Source organism: Papio anubis, chromosome 12, assembly GCF_008728515.1.
Source record: "Papio anubis isolate 15944 chromosome 12, Panubis1.0, whole genome shotgun sequence".
Taxonomy (NCBI): Eukaryota; Metazoa; Chordata; class Mammalia; order Primates; family Cercopithecidae; genus Papio; species Papio anubis.
In genome coordinates, this window is record NC_044987.1 from 13,437,237 (window position 1) to 13,459,507 (window position 22,271).

The following is a 22,271-nucleotide window of genomic DNA, read 5'->3' on the forward strand; positions in this document are numbered from 1 at the left end:
AACGCGGGCGGGGCAGACGGACGGACGGAAGGAACGGTGGACGGACAAATGGAATGGAAGGAATGGACGGACGGGAATGGAATGGTGGATGGATAAATGGTGGAATGGATGGACGGATGGAAGGAATGGGTGGATGGACAAATGAATGGAATGGACGGACGGGGAATGGATGGATAAATGGATGGGTGGGTGAATGGATGAGTGGGTGAATGAGTGGGTGGGTGGGTAGGTGGATGGATGGGTGGGTGAATGGGTGGATGGATGAATGGATGGATGGGTGAATGGGTGGGTGGGTAGGTGGATAGATGGGTGGGTGGGTAGGTGGATGGATGGGTGGGTGAATGGGTGGGTGGGTAGGTGGATGGATGGGTGGGTGGGTGGGTGGATGGATGGATGGGTGGGTGAATGGGTGGGTGGGTAGATGGATGGATGGGTGGGTGGATGGGTGGGTGGGTGGGTAGATGGATGGATGGGTGGGTGGGTAGATGGATGGATGGGTGGGTGGATGGACTAATGAACAGAGGCATTATTTCCTGCTTCTAATTTCTATAGCTTCTACTCCTGGAAGTAGAAATATTATCAAAAATTCTGTTTTCTAAATATTTTTGGACACATAAAAGCAGGAATTCATAAACCAGGATGTTTCTCTGAAAGTGCAAGGCGAGTTCGCACATCTAAAGGGGTTCGATAGTTCAGAAAAGGCTCCAAACTTTGGGTACCCAATGTGAAGGACATCCATCCAGGTTCAACTACAGCTTGTTCACAGAGACCTAAAGTCAGCTTTGATTCTCCTCAAATTCCTGCACGTTTTGCTGATGCTGGGAAGATTTTAGGAGAAGTTACCGTAAAGACTTACACTACTTTTTGTTTCTTTTTTTTCTAATCATTCTAGGAAGTGCTGATTTACCCTCATAGGAACTTGGCAATACTCCAACTGCACCCACTCCTGTGTATCTACAAAGTGCAGATGGCAGAGTGAGAATAAGGATGAGAAGAAAAACATAAAGGGCAGAGGGAGGAAATGGCAACAACAACAACGAAAATAATGTTAAACAGGAAGGTTCCCTTCTGTCCCTCTGGCTGAGAAATCACTCAAGATCCTGGTCCATTTCGGAGCTGTTCAGAACTGAGAGCTGTGTGCACACCCCAGAAAAGGACTTCCAAAGCTGTGAGGTAGCGAATGCAGGGTTTTAGCTCCTGATGTGATGAATGTGCATGCTAAAATTACCTTGATCTCCATTACCCAGCTGAGAGATGTCAAAAGAGTAAGGCTTTGGGAATGAGTCCGCCCCCGTGGCTTAAAAGCTTGCCTGTCAATCTACCCTAAACAAACCCTGCCTTGCCATAGACAGAGGAAAAGCTTTACCTCTGGAGGTGCAGCCATTGGCTGGGTCAATTTCCTTTCCGTCAACTTTAAATGCCCAGCGGCCTGGAACATTGACGTTTGTGGTCTCCTGGATATTCACGATCTCGGGGGTTCTTGACCCGGGGAGGCTGAAGAAATTGGTGAGGTTTCCACCATTAAATCCTGCCTGCAGCACAAAAGGAAGACAAGATTTTTTGAGTACAAAAATCCCCCATGGGTTAACTGGCCCTACTGTCTTATTTTTAGAATCCAGCACCTCTAAAATCAAGAGCCCTCTTTTCCTGGAGTCATTGGGGCCAGCATTCCAGGTGAGAAAGGACTGCCTAGTTCATTTCATAGCTGAATCAGGGTGCCAAACATGGGCAGGACTAGCCTCATAGTTCACCTGCGAGATCAGACGTGCGTCTCTAGTTAAAAGCTGGTGGCAGGATTCCCTCCAGAATGCTAAGCCACAGAAGCAGAGAGTGCAGCGACGGAAACACGCGGGGGATGAAGTGGAGAGTCACCTACCTGTGCCATCACTCCACCAAGACCCGTCAGGGGGTCACCGCCACTAGCCGTCCCCGTGGTCCAGTTGATCTCGTAATAATTGAAGAGGGTGAACGTGTAGGAGCCATCGGACACCAGGACGGCCTGGAAGGTGTTCACCTACAGGATGGGAATGCACAGTCTCATGACTTGCACTCCCCAGGAGGTCCTGGCCCCAGGGAGGTCCTCCCCTCACCCTGCACCCTCCCCACCCACAGGCAGCTCAGAGCTGCTCTGCAGCCAGGCCCTCCAGCTCTGACTCCTCTCTGAATTTGTTCTCGCCTCCAGTGGGAAAAGCAAGACATGTGGGATTGTGCATCTAAAAGAGAAATTGCCTGAGATAAACCCAGAGTCTGACTCAGCGTCCGCTTACATCTCTGACTTCTACCAGACAGAAAATTCAGAGGCCTGGCTAAGCGTGTGATAATGTGAAAGCACCTATAGATGGCAGCATGAGAATAAACTACAGGAAAGACTCGGCCGGGGACCAGGATGAAAGCACCCATTCCCCTTGCAGAGTGGGTTGGACAAGGGAGCAGATACCAGTCCCTGTGATTAAAGTGGCCATGTGGATTGTGCTCTCTCCCTTCCCGGAAAACAACATTAATCTTGATGAGATGTCTCCCTTTTTAAAAATGAAAGTGAGAAAGTGATTTTTAAAAAGCACTTTGTGGAGAGAAATTACTCCTCTAATTGAGCATTTGTGCATCACTTTATTTCTGCAAAATCGTCAACATTCATCTGTACCCCAGACCAATGCTAAGATCGTATTGGCCCACGCATATCTTATAGCTAAGAAAACTAGGCACTCTGGGAAATGAGTTACTGGAAATTTCACAGTGACCCAGCAACAGAAAACGGGATTTGCGCCAGATTCCCAGTCCATCTCTCAGGGCACTGCCATTCCATGCTGCCTTCATTTTAAACTTTTTAGGATAGAGATGTTATTTAAATTCATATGAAACTTGTAAATGGTTTTCAGAAAAAAGCTGTAGCAAACCCTGTCCTTTATATTTTCCGCTTGCTAATCCTTACCCCTTGTCACATGTTTTCAAAAAATTTAATGGAAATAGAGTTAAAAGGAGAGGCTGCATTGACCTTTTTCTATTCAAACCCAGCACTTTTCCCTGCTGCCTGACACTGTCCCGGTTAACAGTCTGTCCGATGCAGAGGAAGACACAAATCCTTATCCTGTGTAATCAAACTGGGGTAGAGGATCTTGGAAGCCCCAAATCTCCCCATTCTAGATGATCCCAGAAAGCGAGGCAAGCTACGAGTAAGAAGAGCCCTTTTTGTAAAGAACTTTTCTTCCCACGCTCTGTGCTGGCCACAGCTGATGGCGTTTGTGATAGACTTGCTCAGGTATATGCCTTCAGTCTCTGGCCCCATTTGACAGAAGAGGAAAGTGGGACACAAAGATGAGTGAGCAGTAGGTTCAAGATTGCTGTAAGGTCACCAGCAGGCTCTCTTTCAAGGGACAGGTGCGAAGTCAAGGTCACACAAGGACTAAAGCTACAGCCTCCTTCAGACCAGGATTCTCCTTCAGAAGGGAATTCCTTCTCCCACAATGAAGCTGGAAATATCTGGTCCAAGCAGGTCTCAAGAGCAATCCATTTCCAACCCCTGAAGTCACACCTCTAAACCAACCAGCCATCCCAGTGACACCCCAGAGGCTGACCGCCACCAGCACGCACCTTGGCTCACTCTCACACATTCCTACACTACAGAATTCTTCAACATTCATTCTAAGACTCTTCTGGATAAAAAACCTTTTTTGCTTCTGAGGACTTCAGCCACACCCGGAGAAGGCAGCTGAAGAAAGAAGAGTCTGGGATTTGGAGTTGGAGGACTTTGGTTTGAACCCCTGCTGTGTCTCCTAGGAGATACGAATCCTATCCTTTTTCTTGCCACTTGAAGGAGATACTTGGCCTCTCTGGACCTGTTGCCTTCCCTTGAAATTGGAGACAGTACTTGTCCAGGAACATTTTGGGGAGGGTTAAATGATATGCAAAAGTAGCCTTCAGCACCAGACACACAGTAAGCCCTCAATAAATACTAGTTTTCCTTCCTCGAAGTAAACACATCCCCTTTCCTTCCCTTCTGTTGGCCTCACATGAGAATTTTTGCCTGTAAAAGACCTCTCAAGCCCAGTGTTTAGCTGGCCTGTGATATGTGTTTCTATACGGAAGGGGAAACATGGAATAACAGGATGAAAGAGGTGGGGCCAATTTCAAAGATGGTGATGGATGGACACTTTCGCAGCTCCAGAGAACTACACCATCTTTTTTTCTCCAAGGAGCTCAAAGTACTTAGAGGTTACCTCATTCATCCTCATAGAAAGAGTTCTCACCTAGTTCAGAAATTTACTCCAAAGTACAAGCCAGAAAGTATCTAAATTATCTTGCCATTTTTATTGCCAATGGAAGTTTTTTGAAAAACTGGTGGTCAGCATTTGATGGGCATTTCTTCCCTCCACCCCATGCCACTAAAATTTATCGATTGCTGGCATCCCGCATTCTAACGCTGTAAGATATGAGGCTTAAAGGATATAAAACATCACCCGAGGAGTCATTAGCGATCCACAACGTGACAGAGGGAAATGTATGCTTCTTTAGAGGTTATTTCTAGCCAATGCATCCACTGTTTAAACTTGTGTCTTTCTGTTCTACAGAACCTCTTAACGATAAAGTGCTTCTTGATGCTCTGGCTAGAAGGTGCTAAAACATAATGTGTTCGTGGTGTCGCAGCTGTGAACTGCAAACCCAGCACTTTTTCACCTCTCTCTAACTCAGTCGTTTGTGTTCCACCCCTAAACAACTGACTCATTGCCAAGGAAACTGGAAAACAGATGGAATTGGAAATAATCCTAAGTAAGTGGAGGGCAGATTTTTTGAGTTGTCTTTGCGTACTAGAAATTATACAGTTGAAGATGTGTCTACTACTTCAAAACTCTCCACTGGCAAAATCACCCAAACAAGCTGCAGGCTTTTGTGAAAACTGCATTCTGTCCTTTTATGTAGAAAGTTGATTATCTCTGCGATAATGCCAGTGATAATCTTTCTTATTTGACTTTTATTTGACTGCTCATTTGGGATTTCAGAGCAGATGTTGAAATTTTATTCATGAAACACTTTCACTGCCCACTCTAATTAACATCAAATATGAATAATTTCAGCCCTGGTCGCAATAAAAAAAAAATATCACAACATAATGAGCCAGTTCATTTGGGCCCAAACTTGGGACGCTATTTTTCTCTTCCAACCAAATTTTACTGGGGAGAGAGGGAGGAAATTAGGAATAGAGGGAGGCATTTGTACCTCTGTCAAGAGAAAAGGACCTTTGGGTCCCTAGATGGGCTCCTAAGCATGTGGCCTGGAATGGGTCTCCATACCTCAATCACTCTCCTGCAAAACAGGAATGTCACTTACAGCGGGAAAGTTCTTGAGGGTTTTTTTAGGCATTAGTAATGATTTGTGATAGGGGTGACATATCTTCTGAAATATTACAGCTGACTGGGCTGGTTAGCTGTGATAGTTCCCTCTGTTTCCTGCAAAGTGGGTAGCAAGACTCATTAGTTTAACTCAAGGGAACTGATACTCCTTAGCTCTAATAATTAGACTCCTTCACGGTAGCGAAGATGGACAAGAATTAGATGTCAGGTTATGAAGTGAAAAGTGGAAAATTTGAATTATTACAGGTGTGGTGCTGCTGCCTCCATAAAACGTGACTTCCTCCCACGTCACAATGAAAACCCAAGTGGCAGAGAAGGTTGCCATGTCTTTGAAGTACTTCCTGATGTCCTTGGTGGCTCTTTTCAAGATGACAGGGTCCATGGTCTCTCTATAATAGATCTCGCCTCGAATTCCATTGTGCACATCCGCCCAAAATGGGGCGATGAAGGCCCTCCCATCCGTCAGGGGAAAGGATTCCGGCGTGAACTGGCTCACTAGCACGTTGAAGGAAACAACTCCGTTGTTATTGACCTACGAAAATAAGAGAGGTTTTGCACAGCGGATCTGAAACCATAACAACTTCAGAGTCAACAGACCAAGACAGGCATTCGCCTAACTGTATGAATGAAAACAACTTTTAAACTACTGAATTAGAACCCCCAAATGCCGGCTTCCATTGCTCAAACTAAGAGGTTCGTTTACTTCCAGACAAACTCATTGGTTTTCTTTCACATTCGATTTGTAACCAGCTTCATTTCTGATTAATAATCAGTCTCATTTTCATGTTCCCTATCCTGTCTCTATTATGCTTATCAAATGCTCCTGAGTTGTGCTTGTGCATGTGTGTACGTGTGTACTGCGGGTGAGAGGTGCATGTGTGTGTACTGCAGGGTGTGTGTGTACTGGGATGAGGTGTATGGGTGTGTGTGTTCTGGGGATGGGTGTGTGTGTGTACTGCGGTGAGGTGTGTAAGAGTGTGTGTACTGGAGTGGGCTTTGTGTGTGTATTCTGGGGTGGGGAGTGTGTGTGTGTGTACTGGGGATGGGGTGTGTATACTAGGATGTGTATGTGTGTGTTTGTGACTGGGGTGGGGCGTATGTATACTAGGTTGGGGTGTGTGTGTGTGTGTGTACTGGGGGTGGTGTGCATGTGTGCTTACTGAGGTGGGATGTATATGTGTGTACTGGGCATGGTGTGTGTGTGTGTGTGTATACTAGGGAGGGTGTGTACGTGTGTGTGTACTGAGGGTGGTGTGTATGTATATTTGGGTATGTATGTGTGTGTACTGGGAGTGTGTGTGTGTGTGTGTGTACTGGGGGTGGCGTGTGTGTGTGTGCTGGGCCAGACAGGGAGTAACATGGTTACTAAAGATAGATTCAGGGTCACTAATACAAAATAAGCAGGAAAAAGAAATAAGCATGGAAGTAAAGTGAAATTTGAAAATTGAGGTGCTCTATATTAGGCCTTGCTTCCTATTTTATAACGAAAGAGGAGTGTCAGAGAGACAGAAATCAAACACTCCGTCCAACTCCAGTCTCCGACGAACAATATTCTGCTTTGGGTGAGACATTTAAAAGACCTCTACTGATGTCACAACCACTCCTGTGCTCAGAGCAAGGACAAGGTTAAGACCTACAGATGCCCAGTTCCATTCCAGCTCGTGTGGTGTGATAGTGTCTTGGTACAATCGCTGCATAAAAATTGAGGCATGACTACGTTGTTTATATAAATGACTATCTTATGGTGATTTCTTCATGATCTGTAAATGGCTTAGTAAACCAATTAAATAGGAAACCTTACTGGAAATCACAAGCCAAGATACACCCTCAGTTTACAAGGGACCTGTAAACAATTCAACCTCTGCCTGAATCTTTAGCTCTGTACGTTGGTAGATAAACTGATTTAACTCCGTGGCTTACATGGCTTCAGCAGCAGAGGTGCCTGTAGTGAAACTGCAATTCTTGGATATAGAAAACCTGGAGATAATTTTCCTATACACTCCAATCATATGTTAATTTCCTGTTAACCAGTAACATTATGGACATTAACAGTGGCCCAGATCCCAGAGGCAAGTTATCAAGGCCTGGGCCAAGGGTAGGTCTACATGTTTGGAAGTAAGGCTTTGGGTTTGGAAGAGACATTAAGAGTCTGTTTTCTTCCAGTAATAGGGAACATCCTAGAGGCTTGAAGAAAACTGCACTACTCAAAGTGTTGGAAACGCAAGGAACAATGTATCCTCAAATAAGTCTGCCTCAGGTTAAGGACCCTCCTGTTGCAAGGGCAAGAAAAAATTCTTCAGACTCCATATCACACAGTGCAATAGAGAAGTAAAACTAGCTTAACTGGGCTTCCAGTATGGAAGTCCTCACTCTATTATTGCCAAAATCAGGTCAACACATCCCAAAACTTAAAACCAGCTATTGCAGACTAGGGAGGCCCTGTCGTGAGTAGAGAATAAAAGGCGTTTCAGGATGTCAGAGTGAAGTGTTTGCTAGGGAACAATAGGTGTAATTAAAACACACAGACTGGCAGAGGAAGCTGGTGATGACTCACATGTGTCTTGATTATATCCTATGGTTGAGATCAGTGGTTCTCAAACTTTTGTGGGCATCAGAACCACTTGGAGGACTCATGAAAACACAGATTACTGGTTCCTCCTCCCAGAGTTTCTGACTCAGTAGGTGTGGGGTGGGGCCCAAGAAATGACATTGCTCATGAGTGCCTGTGTAACCCTGCCTCTGCAGGTTCAGGGACTACCAGTTAGGTAATGGAACAGGGAACTCTTTTCTAGCGGGAATCATCCCGGAGCCATAAATCAAAAGTTGGGAAGAGAGAGGTCCCAGAGGTAGAGATGGCCAGAGGTGGACATGCTTAGGGTTGCATTCTTCCTCCAGGGATGTGGTATAATCCCTCACCCAGTTCTTTAAGGCCAACAATAAAGGCAGGCTCAGTTGCTCTGAGTCTTCCTCTTCATGTGCAACCGTTTCGCTAGCAGCAAACCCAATGATCCAAAAAAACAAAAACAAGAACCTGAGAACACAGGTGCCTAGAAGAGCTCTGATCACAAATGGGACCATTTCTTAGTGCGGGTTGAGCGATGGGATCCTCTGGCCTATCTACAGACGATTACTGAGGGTGGCCAATTCTGCAAACAACTTTGATATAATAGTTGATTACCCCTCTACTGTGTTCAGACTTTGCTTCGAATTGGTAGGAAGCCCAAGAACAACAGATGCCTACACTTTTCACACCCCCAGAAGGGAAAGAAAAATGATATTGCTCCTACTGTGGTTCATTGTATTTTTTTATCTCATTGAGTAGCAGAAATAATGTTCATGGTATTGGGGCTTCTGCTTCACTTCTATGTTTAATCACCCACAAAAGCAATTTATTACCCTGTATACTCCTCCACCATGAACATTAGCCATTAAATATACCTTTGACTTTCTTAATCATAAAACCTATCAGCTCATGAAATCTCAGAACTTGTCGTTTTGGCTGCCAATAAATCCTCCTTCCCAGAGCTCTGGAAGAGGATACTTAAAATGCTTTTCTTAATGACAAACAAAAGGGAGAGCCAGAGAGCAACAGCTGGGCTGCTTCTCCACTTACATAGACAGTGCGGTAAGGAACGCCAAAGAAGAAAACTGGGATGGCCAACTTAATCTCAGATGAGCTTCCATCGTCTACTTTAGGGGTTTTGGTGTCATTCTGCCAAAATGGATACATGAGCTCCCTGGGCTGAGCTGTCAAGAGAGATGATGGTTAGATAGATGGCAGCTCCCTCTTCCGTTTGGCAAGCTACATCCCTCCTACTTACTGAAGCCAGTTTCTTTCAGTAAGGCTTGCAAGCTGAACACAAGTCACACTGCCCTCTCATTCATCCTAAACCTAGGCCATACACAGTGCAGTATCTTCTGCCTCTGGGAAAGGGGAGAACGGGAATGATACTGTTTCTCCATAGGAGAAAGCGCTTTGTGCACGTTCTTGCACTTTCATGCATCTTGGTGATATCTACGGTTACAACTGGCTGGAAATTTGTGAAACTTCCCTGGAACCTTGAGCTTTCTGGGTACTGAGAGGCAGCCTCTAGGTCTGGCATGGCCACAGTTTTGAAGCTCCCTTTCTAGCTCAAGAATTCCACTATCGTGTCTTTTCCTGAAAGGAGTTCCCTCCCTCTTGCCGCACAATTGGAGAAAATCCCAGATCCCAGAAGGAAATAAACAACAGTGGGGACTGGGACAAAAGTGGGAGGAGAGGATTTGTAGTAATTGGCCCATGAATGACCTTGATTGAGGGCTGGCCCTGCAAGAGGCTCTTTGTCCAACTCCTTTTTACAAAAGACAGACACGAGATCCTCCAGGGTCAGGGGGTTGGGTCCTTGAGAACTCTTTGGAGAGGAATTGCAGGGCTCTGGTCCTCCTGGTCACGGGAGAGCCATCACACAAACACACACTGCACCCTGCCGTGACAGGGTTACCCCCCTCCTGGCAGCCCCGGCTTGCTGCTCCCAGGTTTCCCGTCCATACTGTTGCAAGGTGTGGCTCAGTTTTGTGGGAGAAATGAGACAAGTTCCCTAGGGTCTGCATCACTGAGGATCAAGTCCAATAGTATCTGTGAAATAATCTACATTTTGGGTGTTACTTTTCTCTGCCTCTGTCCTTTCTTCCCTGAATGAATATAAGACAATAGGACACTATCATTTTCTCCCTTTTTCCCTTTTTTTAAATTTCTCATTCTCCGGGGCAGCGGCAAGCCCATTCTGAGCATCAGTCACACTTCTTGAGGTACCTGCTTGCTGCCATGAGATGCCGACGCCCCCATTCTCATGTCGGGCCTTCTCCTCGGGAAAGTCCCTGCTCTGTGCTGATGGAAGCAATAGGCTGGGGAGCAACCGGCCAAGGACTGTCTTTGCTCCTTTGGGAGGCTTTTAGTGAACAGACAACAGCTCATGTAAAAGAGAGTGCAAAGGGGCCAGAAAGCAAGCCTGTTGCACCAGGCCAAGAGCCAGCTCTCCAGTTCTGAAGCAGGGAGCAAGAGGAGTTCTGCCTCAACGGAGGGCTAATTTCTTTCCAGGGGCTGACATCCGAGGAAAGCAGGGAAACGAACCTGGTCATTAGTGTATATGCATCGTCCAAACCCCAGAAGTTGCTGAGAAGCTGCCCGAATTTGAGCCTGTAGGAGGCACTGTGTCAGATCATAGGAGCTCTGGGCCCATGAGCTGTATTTAATTTACAACCAGCAGGTGAAAAGGGGTCTTCTAACATTTCTATTTACATAATAGTAACAAATTAAAAATTCCTAGAAGGTATGAATTAAAAAAAAATCTTTATAATCGCTACTACAGTATTATACACAGGTACTTATTTCTCAAGTTAACAGTAACAAATTGTGTCCTGGCATGGATTTATCCTTCATGGGGAACTTTTTAGGAGTCGTGCCCAAGTATGAATGAGGGCTTAAATTCACACTGAATTATCATCATTTTTTGGAAAGATTAATTGGTATTTTGGGCTGCATTAATTGGCCAGTCTGCCTAGGGAATGGAAAATCCATAATACCCCTTGGAGGAGACAGAAAACCATGGCCAGGGAGAATGATCCTAACCTCCTCTTCTGCTGCAAAGGTGAGGCAGTTTGCAAGATTCTTCTCTTTGCAGGTGATCCTAATTAGTTCACAATTTTGAATAGGAAAGAATGGACAGTTAAATATTTTTAATTTTAAGAAGGATACAAACAATAAGAATATCTAATATGGTAAATAATACTTGTCAAATGAAAAGGAGGGTGCTAAACACAAGGGCATAGGTTTAAACTACAGTAATTAACACCTCAGAAGCCATTATTATTAAAATATAAATATATATATAACTGTTAGCAGCATGGCCTATCAATAACATCAGAGTTGCTAAAAGAAAGAATATCCCTATCCATGCTTGCCCTAAGCTGAGAATTTCACAATAAACATAGCTATGTTTCCAGGATTTTTTTTTCCACCAAATAAAATGTACTTTCTTGGAGCTGGGGTAGGAGGTTGAAGTCATGGGCCCTCTTTCATTCTTGTGGGGTCTCACACTGTGGTTTAACTGTTTAAATTCACCAACTCTGGAAAAACATTAGCGCTGCACAGGGGCTGGACATGCGCACCTCAGACTTGTACTCACGTGCCACCTGAACTAGACAAACTCTCAAAGTAAAGAAAGGTGCCTGAGAATTTTAGCCATAAAATGTTAAAATCTATGTAGACTACCCCATCTTTGTCTAAAATCCAAAACAACAGTAGAAAAAAATATATGTGGCCTTTCACTAACGCAGGGCAATGCTACACAGAGAAAGAGAAGGAATCACTGAGGGGAATAATTATCTTATTTAACTTGAAGTTTTAGATTTGGGGGCCACGTAAAAGGTCACTGATATACAAGCCACTGACATCAATACCATTGTAATTTCCTAGTTTTTGGCCAAAATAAGTAGATTATTTAAAGTCTCCACCACAAATTAAATGCCTTAATGGGAATCAGTGATCAGACATGAGGTGCACATACACCTATCTTATCTACTTTTAATGGAAGTATTTTGCATTATTTTAAAGATCTACTCCATTAGCACAGGGCAAGCTGGTATATACAAATAGTATTTGAAGTTAAATCAGAAGAAAGTGGGAATATAAGTAAACTTCATTTAAAGTTAATGAATTTTACCCTTGATAATAGAATTCAATTACATTTTTCTCATGTATCTGTCGACACACATGCACCTGCCCTTACAATTATGGTTCCTAATAAACGTGTCTCTTTATCAATTCAAGAGCATGCTAACTGAGAGCTTTATGGAATTCTGTAGTACTCACCTTGGTGCCGTACAAGTGCGAAGATGAAAGAGACCCAAATTCTAAGGAATGATGAATAATTCATCCTGGAATTTTAAAAAGAAAAAGAAAAAAAAAATCCCCAGCTTGCCAGAGTAAATAGAACACCAGGTGTGTTTGGTGGCGAATCCCAAGACCATCAAAACCATCACAGAACAAATTCACGTAACAACATCAACAGTGCTGAGTCGGGCTGAAATCCCCTGAATGCTGGCAGGTCCTCCTAAGTTCAAAACTTCACGAACAAATTATAGATGCCCAGAAGAAGTCAGTCTGGAAGTGTAATGAGATCGTTCGAATTGTCAAGTAATTATTTAGAATTAGTGAGAGCAGTATGAGTAAAGGAAAGGTATCTCCTGTGCATCGAATAAAGCACTGAAAACTAGGACCCAACGCTAAAGATGCATGCGGGTCCTGGGTTGTGTCTCTGCACCAGAAACCACACCCCAGAGAGACCTGGCTTTCCTAATTTTCACAACAGCTTTCCACCAAGATCAAACAAAAGTTGGTTAAAACACAATGTGTTCTACAGCTAGGAGAATTTAGAGTTTGCCATCACCTTCTCCATAGAAGGGAGCCGATCCATCATTCTGAAGTATTGACCAGATTCAGGGCCAGTCTACTCTGTTCACTGACTTCACATAGTGAAATGAATGACAGAAACATTAGTAATAAAAAAAGAACCAGTCCAGAATTGGAATCACAATAAAAAATAGAATCCAGTGCACAAGCAACCAATTAATTCCAGCAAGTTAATTAAAGAAGGAACGCAGCAAAGATGAACTTGTTTTCGTGTTAGTTTACAATCAGTTGCACGGTGGCTTTACCCTCCATTAGGAGCACGTTTTGTCTGTGTCACTCTGCAAAGCTACAATGAGAACACAGACACAAGCTCAAGTTAGACATCACCAAAGTGCGTGGCTAGACCATGAAGTCTCCTCCTGAGAGTATTCTTAAAAAGAAAAACCTTCCTCTTATTTGAAGTTATCACAATTCTTCAGCCAAACTTTCACGGGAAAGGCAATGAATTTATCTTGTGAGAGTTTTATTGCAAATCTTTAGTTGTCAAGTATATATGTTGTAATTTCAAGCACATATTAAATATTAGACAGTTTTGCTGGAAACGGTACAAAGGCTTTAGCAGAGATCACACACAGCTTTAACGGAGACAGATGCCATGCAAGTTTAAGACTACAGCCCTTAGGGAACTGGTTCAGAGAGAACTAAGGAGGATTCATTTAGATATTTGTATTTACGAAAAATGTCACTAACCTGTTCTGTAGAGGCTGGAGGAACTGAGTCAGAAATACTAAGCCAAATCTTGGTAAGCCAGGAAAAATTAGGTAAAACAAGAATTCATGTCAGTTCTCCTCAACTTGTTGCCAATAATTTCTGATTCCTGAAATGATGTCTGAATCCCGTACTCTTAAAACCAAAAATTAAGTTAGTCCTGTACTAGAGACAGGTAAGTGTTGAGTTGCAATCAAGTTTTTTTCTATTGATTAAGGAAAAGTAAATCTAAAGATCAGTTTCAGGATTGCGTAGAGAGGTTCTTTTCCTGAAAAACTAGACCTTTTTTTCCCCCTTAAAAAAAAAAAAAAAAAAGGTAGATTCAGATGGAAATGTCAGGTACTTGGAGCTGAAACCTTGGGCCTTTCTGATCAGAATCACTTTGCACTGAAAAACACAAAAGAAAACCCCCCTTCTACCTTTGTACCCAAAAGAAGGCAACTGTATAATGTTACAGAATTAGCATCCACCGGCATGGGATTAAAACTCCGAACAAAGCAGCTGCCTCCAACATTTAAATGAAGTTGGTTTTCCATTAAAGTCTTTTTTTGTTTCTCTGGTTTTGAACAGTCGCCACAGATAGGCTCTACTCTATTTTTTCACAGGTATGTATGAAGTATTTAAAGAAACTTTTCCAAACTTTTTAAGTTTTATGCCCTCTCTTTTCTCTCTGATGCATCGCTCTGCAGGAGATAGGACAGGGCAGTTTTCAGGCAAAATCTAACAAGGGACCTAGTGCTAGACATGATCTTCCACAAGGGAAATCTCAAACTGTGGCCTGGAAACCTCCCCTGACACCCAGGGAGGGTCACTGGAGGCAGAGGGGGGAGATAAACCCCTCCTGATAAAAGTTTGCAGTAAGTAAATAGTTTAAAAGGCATGTGAATAAGGGGAAAACGTGCTCGGTTAGATGCTTCCAAGCATCCAGTAGATGTGGAATAAGCAAAACTGGCTAAGGCATAAGCTGAATCTACTATTCGAAATGTTTAAATGGAATTTATCAAGAAAGAAGTAACTTGACTGTAGCAGGAAAAAAACTCTTCTGTAAATCAATGGGAATTTAAAATTTTTTCCAATTTTTCTCTGACCAGACATTTATTTTTTTTTGTTTTTTTTGAGATGGAGTCTTGCTCTGTCGCCCAGACTGGAGTGCAGTGGCCGGATCTCAGCTCACTGCAAGCTCCGCCTCCCGGGTTTACGCCATTCTCCTGCCTCAGCCTCCCGAGTAGCAAATGCCAACTGTACAAAAGAAATATAATTCTAGGTTTAAGCATGTTGTCACAAGAGTGTTTGGTGAACTAAATTTTTTAGTTTAAATTACTCCATGTTTTTCCAAAAACCTGTGAAAATTCAGCAGGTTTCCCACATTGTTTATTCTCTCACTGGTGTTATGAATCCTCCACACATATTTACTTACAGATGTTAAATGACTGCTTCTCTCCAAATGACTCACATTTATTTATTTTTCTTTGGATTCTAGGAGTGCTTAGAATGGCACTTATTTATATAACAGAAAAGCTAGTTTCTTGGGTGCCTATTTAAAATAAAATTAAGTTCAAATCAAAGACACATTAGAGAAGGATTCTCTTTGTCCAGCCTTAGGTTGTAGTCCAGTAGTCAACCTACATGTCTTGAAGCAAAATCGTTGACTCCGTTTTTCGTATTAGTTTACAATCAGTTGCACGGTGGCTTCACCTTCCATTAGGAGCGCTTTTTGTCTGTGTCACTCTGCAAAGCTGTGATGAGAACACGGATGCAAGCTCAAGTTAGACATCACCAAAGTGCGTGGCTAGACCATGAAGTCTCCTCCTGACAGTATTCTTAAAAAGAAAAACCTTCCTCTTATCATTTGAAGTTATCACAATTCTTCAGCCAAACTTTCACGGGAAAGGCAATGATCTTCCTGGTGGCATATTAATTGCTTTCTTCCTTTTTCATGCTCTCTAGGATATTTATATCTCAGCCCTTTTGACCCACGTTGGATGCTCCATCCTTCTCGAGGCAGGACTGCTGCTGGTATAAATGCCATCGGGGCATAACCAGATACACAAGATGGTGGCATACATGAATTAGAATGCCTTTGAGAATCCGGCTGCAAGGGAACACCAGGTGCGTGGGGGGACGCCAGGCTGGCTTATCACTTTGGGAAGCTGGTCAGTGAGTGTGTGTTCTGGTGTACACCCAGTGGTCACAGATTGACAAATGACAAAAATCTCTTTTCATGCTGTGTCAGCAGGAGGACTTATTTTGTTGAAAGTGTGAGGTGAGCAAAGATTTTGACAAGATTTAGATGTGGGATGGGGGGGGGGTGCATCGGAGCTAGTCAACCAAGATATTTGTGCTTTATTAAAAAAATGGCGAAGTTGATGCTATTTTATAGGCAAGAGGAAAGACAGCTCAAACAAAATAAAAAAATACAGTCCTCTAAAATCAAGTAGAATGGGTTTTACGTGTGGGATGCTTTTGTTTTTGTGTTGTTTTCTTAACTTTCATATACCTTTTTCTGTGGAACAGATGGTCAGATGTGAGCTACTTTGAAATGATGCAGTTATTGGCTATGGCAGACATGGAGATGCGCCACTCAGACCCCCCACTAAACTCCGTACAACGGAGATGTGAGGAGCACAGTTGGCCAACAGCCTCTAGCCCTCAGCGCTTTCAGGCTCAGCCCCAGTGCTAAAACCCAGGACACACTCTTCATGGGACAGCCCTCCGCCAATAACTGGGCAAGGTCAGGCTACACAGTCTAGCACTTTCCAACCAAAGCAGGACTCCCCAGATGGGCAGTTTTTGCTCTGGAGAGCCCTGTTGAATGACAAAGACTTGGTCAGGTGCTCAAGGGAAGCAGTTCTATTATACCAATGTCAAGGTCTACCTGGGAAAAACATACATATGTGTGTGTGTATATAGGTATATATAATTTATTACACATTATATGCATACATATATATTATACATGTGATTTATCATATACACATATACACACACATGTACATATAGGTATTTTATATGCTTATTTTATATACCTAGCCTCATTTGGAGGCTATCTGGGTAGATGCCTCCAAAGATTTATTTCTGAAAATTTCTGATCCTTTAGACACACCCTACTGCACACCATCAGGAACTAAAATTTCCCCCAGCACAGGAAGACAGTAGAGAGGACTTCCCCCGACAAGGCAACAGTTGCTCTCTTCAAAAGCTGCTCCCACCTCCTCTCCTGAATGCCAGGCCTGTAATCTGGGCTAAGCTGCTGCATAACCCAGCCAGAGACATGCTGGGCCTGACAGGAGACAAAAGGGACTGTGCCCACGAAGGTGCTGCAGGTGCAAAGCGCCAGCACGCACTGGTAGGGATGAGGGGAGGGCATACCCAGGGGCACTCTCTAGAGCTACAGACTTCAACGTGGTGTCAAGAGCACCAGCGGATGGTGCAAACTCACTCCTAGAGAAGCTTCTAGGAGCCTGGAAAAAGTGATGGCTCACACTGAGCAAGGTTCAAATGCCTGAATTACCATGGCAGATGGCCGAAGAAGGGACCAAAAGGCTCACAGATGTTTGCATGGTGGAATAGATATATTATGTGACTCTGCTAGGCCCACTGGACAATCACGTTCCATGGAAGGCCAGAGGACAGACGCACCAGCCACCAAAGCCAGCAGGAATATACTGGAGAGGGAGGCACCAGTATCACTAAGCAGCTCAGTAGTGGCTCCCTAATGCCGGCCAAGGCTAATGCCAGGAAAGGTGATCATGGAACTTGGCTCTGATAGCAACGGAGATGATGGGTCCCTGCAGAAATACAGGCCAGGTGACATAACGCTACTGTGTGAAGCCAGGGATGCTGGGAGGGCAGTCATAATTTTTGTAATGACCAAGAAGATCAGAGGGGCAGCCAGGGGACCTGATCCTTAAAGAGTCAAGGACATGCTTAATAAAGCACAGTATCCAAGGGGCAAAGCAGATGGGCAGCCAGCAAAAGCATAGCTTCCTCTGTATAATATAAAAGAGCAAGAGCCAGGCGCGGTGGCTCACACCTGTAATCCCAGCACTTTGGGAGGTCGAGGCAGGCAGATCACCTGAGGTCAGGAGTTCAAGACCAGCCTGGCCAACATGGTGAAACCCTATCTCTACTAAAAACACAAAAATTAGTGGTGGTGTGCCTGTAATCCCAGCTACTCAGGAGGCTGAGGTAGGAGAATTGCTTGAACCCGGGAGGTGGAGGTTGCAGTGAGCCGAGATCTCACCACTGCACTCTAGCCTGGGCGACAGAGCAAGACTCTATCTCAAAAAAAGAAAGAAAGAAAGAAAGAAAAAAGCAGGAATGGTTGAGAAAGGTGGAGAGCAGTGGTCCCAGTAAAAAAACCATGGGCCCTGCTTGGTTTCTGGATCTGAGTCAGTTTTCAAATCTGGAATCTGTAGACTGAAAAGGTAACAGGTACCCAAAGGGCAGGACCCTCCAACACCATGGCAAATATGGTAATTTTCCCAATCTGTCCCCAAAAAGACCTTTGGCCATTTACACAAGTGACCATAGACTGGGAGAAGGAGAATGCTTAGACATTTTGAGGACTGTTATAGAAGGAGTTTGAGTTAATAATGATAAAGACTCCATTAAAGTGGGAACACATAGGGCTCAGAGAATAAAAGGAATCCTAGAAAAGTTTACAGTGGGTTTACAGGGGCTGCAGACCCGCTGGATGTTATTTTCCCAGTCCAAAGATATTACAATAAAATTAAGCTTAAATCAAAGATTCACCTAGAGAGGGATTCTCTTTGCCCAGCCTGTATTAAGGTTTTAGTCCAGTAGTGAACCTAAATGTCTCGAAGCAAAATTATCAGCTCTATTTTAATAAACTGCTGCAGCATACTAATTGTTTTCTTTTTCCATGCACTCTAGGATACTTATATCTCAGCCCTTTTGGCCCACGTTGGATGCTCCATTCTTCTCGAGGCAGGACTGCTGCTGGTATAAATGCCATCTGGGCATAACCAGATACACAAGATGGTGACATACATGAATTAGAATGCCTTTGAGAATCTGGCTGTGAGGGAACATCAGGTGCGTGGGGAGAGACCAAGCTGACTTATCATTCATTGGATTAGGAAGCTGGTCGGTGAGTGAGTACCATTGGGATTGATGTATTAATACTTGGCACATTGCATCTTTAGCTTATAGAGTAACAACTATCATAGTAAGGCAGGCAAGTGGAAATCTCTGACACTCCCTGTCCCTACTCCGACTAAAGTAGTCACATAAAAGAATATTGCACCCTGGGCTGTGGGGAGAATGGTAAACATTAGTATCACTCTTAAAGAAAAGGGGTGGTGAACTCTTACCATATCTTTATCGAACTGGCCAGGATGGATCCTAGAGAATGGCTATGGACTACTCCAACTTCAACCAAGTGGTAGTACCAATCGCAGCTGCTGTGCTTCAGATACGTGATATGTGGCCATTCATTTGACAAATGCATTTTTTTCCCTGTTTGAATCAGGAATGAGGGTCAAAAATAGTTCACATCTTATGGAACAGACAACAATATATATCTATATTTCTAGCTTTGCCCCAGGGCTATAAGTCTCCCACCTTCTTTCATATTGTAATGAAAGAGATCTGAGTCATCTGGGTACTACAGAACATCACCTTGATTCACTGTATTGACAACATCAACAAACCGGGCACCATGGGCAAGAGATGGCCAGCAGGCTAGACGCCTTAGTAACACACAGGGGCTCCAGAAGGTGGAAGATAAATCCTACAAAGATTCAGGGATGCTATTTCAGTAAAGTTGTAAGGAATCCAGTGGCCAGGAACATGCTGGGACAACTCCTCCAAAGGAAAAGGCAAATTGCTGCATCTTGTAGCCTGTCTACAAAGAAATTCTTTCTTCTTTGTCAGCTTCTTTGGGTTCTGGAGGCTACATGTTTCAAACCCAGAGAAATTGCTTCAGGTGATATGAAATTAAGCCAGTTTTGTGTTGGTCTGAGAACATAAAAGAATTCCATTGCAGCTCCAGGCTACGATGCAAGCAGCTCTGCTGCTTGGGCCATGTGTTCAGTAGGTCCTTTGATATTGGAGGTGTGTTTGGTGGAAAAAGATGAAATGTGGACTGTATTGCAAACCCCAGGGGAAGAACTACCACATAGGCCCCTGGAGTTCCGGAGCAAGGTCATGCCATCTGCAGCAAAGAATTACACACCTTCTGAAAATCAGCTCTCTCATGAGACTAGGCCATGTGATGGAATATTTGTCTAAGAGACAGTGGTCATGTATCCAGAACTTCCCATGAAGACCTACGCCTTGTTGGACCCACCAAGTCATGAAGTCAAGTGGACCCAGTAGCAATCTAGCATAAGATGGAAATGACATATCTGGGACCAGTCATGAGTAAGATGCCTGAGTAGGTAGTCCAGACTCCATGTCACCTGACATAGATGTGTCAGTACCTGCTCCCCAATCAGATCACACATATGGCTATATGTGGGAAGGTGAATACGACAAGATGGAGGAGGAGGAAGAAGCCTAAGCCTGGTGCATGGATGGACTCAATTGGTGTGTGTGTGCGCAAGCCTAAAGCAGACACTGGCTGGCTTCATGACAGCCTCATTCGAGTGGCCTTGAAAGACAATGATAAGAGAACATCCTCTCAACGTGTGGTGCTTTGGGTGATATATCTTGTCATGCATTTTGTGTCAAAGGAGAAAGAGTTCTGAGGTTAGAATATGTACAAACTCATAGGCAGTGGTGAATGACATAGCTGGCTGGACAAAGGCCTGGAAAGAAAAAGATGGGAAAATCAGTGACAAAGGGGCCTGGATAGACAGATGAGGGTGGACATGAAGTGTGAAGATCTTTGTGTCATATATTATCACCTACCAGAAAACATCCACTACAAAACAGGAACTAAACAACCAAGTAGACAAAATAACTCGGCCAGTTGATGTAAAGCAGTCTTCGTCAGTGTTGGTCCAATGGGCGCATATATAAAGTGGCTACAGCAGCAGGATTGGAGGTTATGCATGGGTCAAACAGCACGAACTTCCATTTAGCAGGCTGGTCTAGCTACCACGGTATCTGAAATGTTCAATCTGTTCAACCTGCGAATAACAGAGACCAAGGCTGAAATCCCAATATGTTACTATTGGGGAGACCATTTGGCCATTTGGTGGCAAAATAACCACATTGGACCCCTTTCATCCTAGAAGGGTCAGCACTTCCTTTCCACAGGGATGGAGCCATATTCCGGACATGGGTATGCCTTTCTTGCCCAGGGGCCTCAGCCAGCACCACTAATGGGAGGCTTGCAGAATGCCTGATCCATAAGCATAGAATTCCATGCAAAATAGCACCTGACTAGGGAACCTGCTTTATGGAAAAGGAAGTGTGGGAGTGAGCCCACGGCCATGGGATTCACTGGTTGGAGTAGGGATAGTATGAGCAGAAGATGCCAGCTGAGAAGATGCCAGGTGAGAATTGAAGTAAATTGCTTAAGGAGTAGGTGAAGCACCACCCTGAAGACAATATTATGCAAGGATGAGGTGCTATTCTCCAGGATACTGTGTACACAGCGAGTCAGAGACCTTTGTAGGGTGCGGTGTCCCCAGTAATAAGACTACATGGATCCAGGAACCAAGGTGTGAAGGCAGGAGTGGCCCTACTTGCCATTACTCCCAATGATTACCGGGGGACTTTGTGCTCCCCAACCCCTCATCTCTGGCCTATGCAGTTGGAAGTCCTGGTTCTTCAAGAGGGTACATTCTCACCAGGGGACGTGAGTCCTGCTGAATGATAAGCTATGGGCTGTAATGGTGCCTGGACACACTGGGCTCCTTGTATGCAAAGACCAGCAGGCAAGAACATGAACCATCATCTCGTTAGGAGTAGCTGACTCTGATCAGCAGGAGGAGGCAGGGCTATTGTTATACATTGGGTTCAAGGGATAACATATGGCACTCAGGTGACCAATTTTGGTGCCTCTTGGTACTCCCTTACCCAATTAGACTGTGATGGACAAGTGTAGCAACCCTAGTCTGATCAGCATACGATTACAAAGGACTCAGACTATAAGGAACGAAGGTTTGATTAAGGTTTGAGTGAAACCACCAGGTAAGCCACTGAGACCAGAGAGACAAAAGCCAAGGGGTTATAAGGATAGTGGAAGAGGGAGAGAGTAGGTACCAGTTGTCACTCTGAAATCAACTGCAGTGACAGGGGTGTTAAGCCATTTTCCTAGCCTCCCTCTTCTAAGTTTCCTCTCAGATAGAGAGGCCCACCAGAGCCCTAGAGGAGCTGCCATTGATCATGGATGGAAAATTGGATCTACACATTGCATGGAGTGGACCGTGGCAGACACTAAGATGCAAAACTCAGACCCACCCTCAGAAAAGGGATGATTTCCAGCTACAAGGTGTACGGTTAGCTGACAGCTTCCAACTGTTGGCTCCTTTAGCATCTATATCAGTTCAAGCTAAGGTTATGTTCTTGAAGCATTCCCATATCAACGATTGAGAAAAGTATTGGTAAAGGGCCCTGGCCATTTCTGGCCAAGGTAGGACTCATCTAATGGAAAATCTGTGCTCCAGAGCATCCTATTGGGCTGACTGATTCAGGTCTGTAGCATGGTCTGATGGTCCATCTCGCTCAGCCCTACTTCTTCCCCGTTCTTTCACAGGTGTTACTCCCCAACAAACTTCCTGCACTCCCAACTCCACCTCAGCATCTGCTTCCTGGACAACAGAATCTGTGACATTGATGTCTCTGATAAATTT

The 22,271-nt window shown here is 44.2% G+C and overlaps 2 protein-coding genes across 12 annotated transcripts in view; both read right to left on the bottom strand.

Moving 5' to 3' along the window:
• Window positions 1–20,492, bottom strand: part of TECTA (tectorin alpha) — a 98,609-nt gene extending 78,117 nt beyond the window's left edge. For 4 of the 11 annotated variants that reach the window (XM_017949013.3, XM_017949012.3, XM_017949016.3 and 1 more), the window contains exons 1-7: window positions 20,380–20,492; window positions 18,840–18,984; window positions 12,196–12,260; window positions 8,959–9,092; window positions 5,590–5,877; window positions 1,877–2,014; window positions 1,367–1,532 (exon numbers count right to left, since the gene is read on the bottom strand). In XM_017949013.3, the coding sequence (XP_017804502.1) occupies window positions 1,367–1,532; window positions 1,877–2,014; window positions 5,590–5,877; window positions 8,959–9,092; window positions 12,196–12,260; window positions 18,840–18,984; window positions 20,380–20,389 (946 nt within the window). In that variant the 5' untranslated portion in view covers window positions 20,390–20,492. Of the gene's footprint in view, window positions 1–1,366; window positions 1,533–1,876; window positions 5,878–8,958; window positions 12,261–13,485; window positions 14,634–18,839; window positions 18,985–20,379 lie in introns of those variants that run through there. The other 7 variants (XM_009187506.3, XM_031652857.1, XM_009187515.4 and 4 more) reach the window with 7 other exon arrangements.
• The window catches only part of TBCEL (tubulin folding cofactor E like), a 69,382-nt gene continuing 67,489 nt past the window's right edge, over window positions 20,379–22,271 (bottom strand). Inside the window, exon 9 of the mRNA XM_031652865.1 lies at window positions 20,379–20,600. Within this exon, the coding sequence (XP_031508725.1) occupies window positions 20,562–20,600 (39 nt within the window). The 3' untranslated portion in view covers window positions 20,379–20,561. The remainder of the gene's footprint in view (window positions 20,601–22,271) is intronic.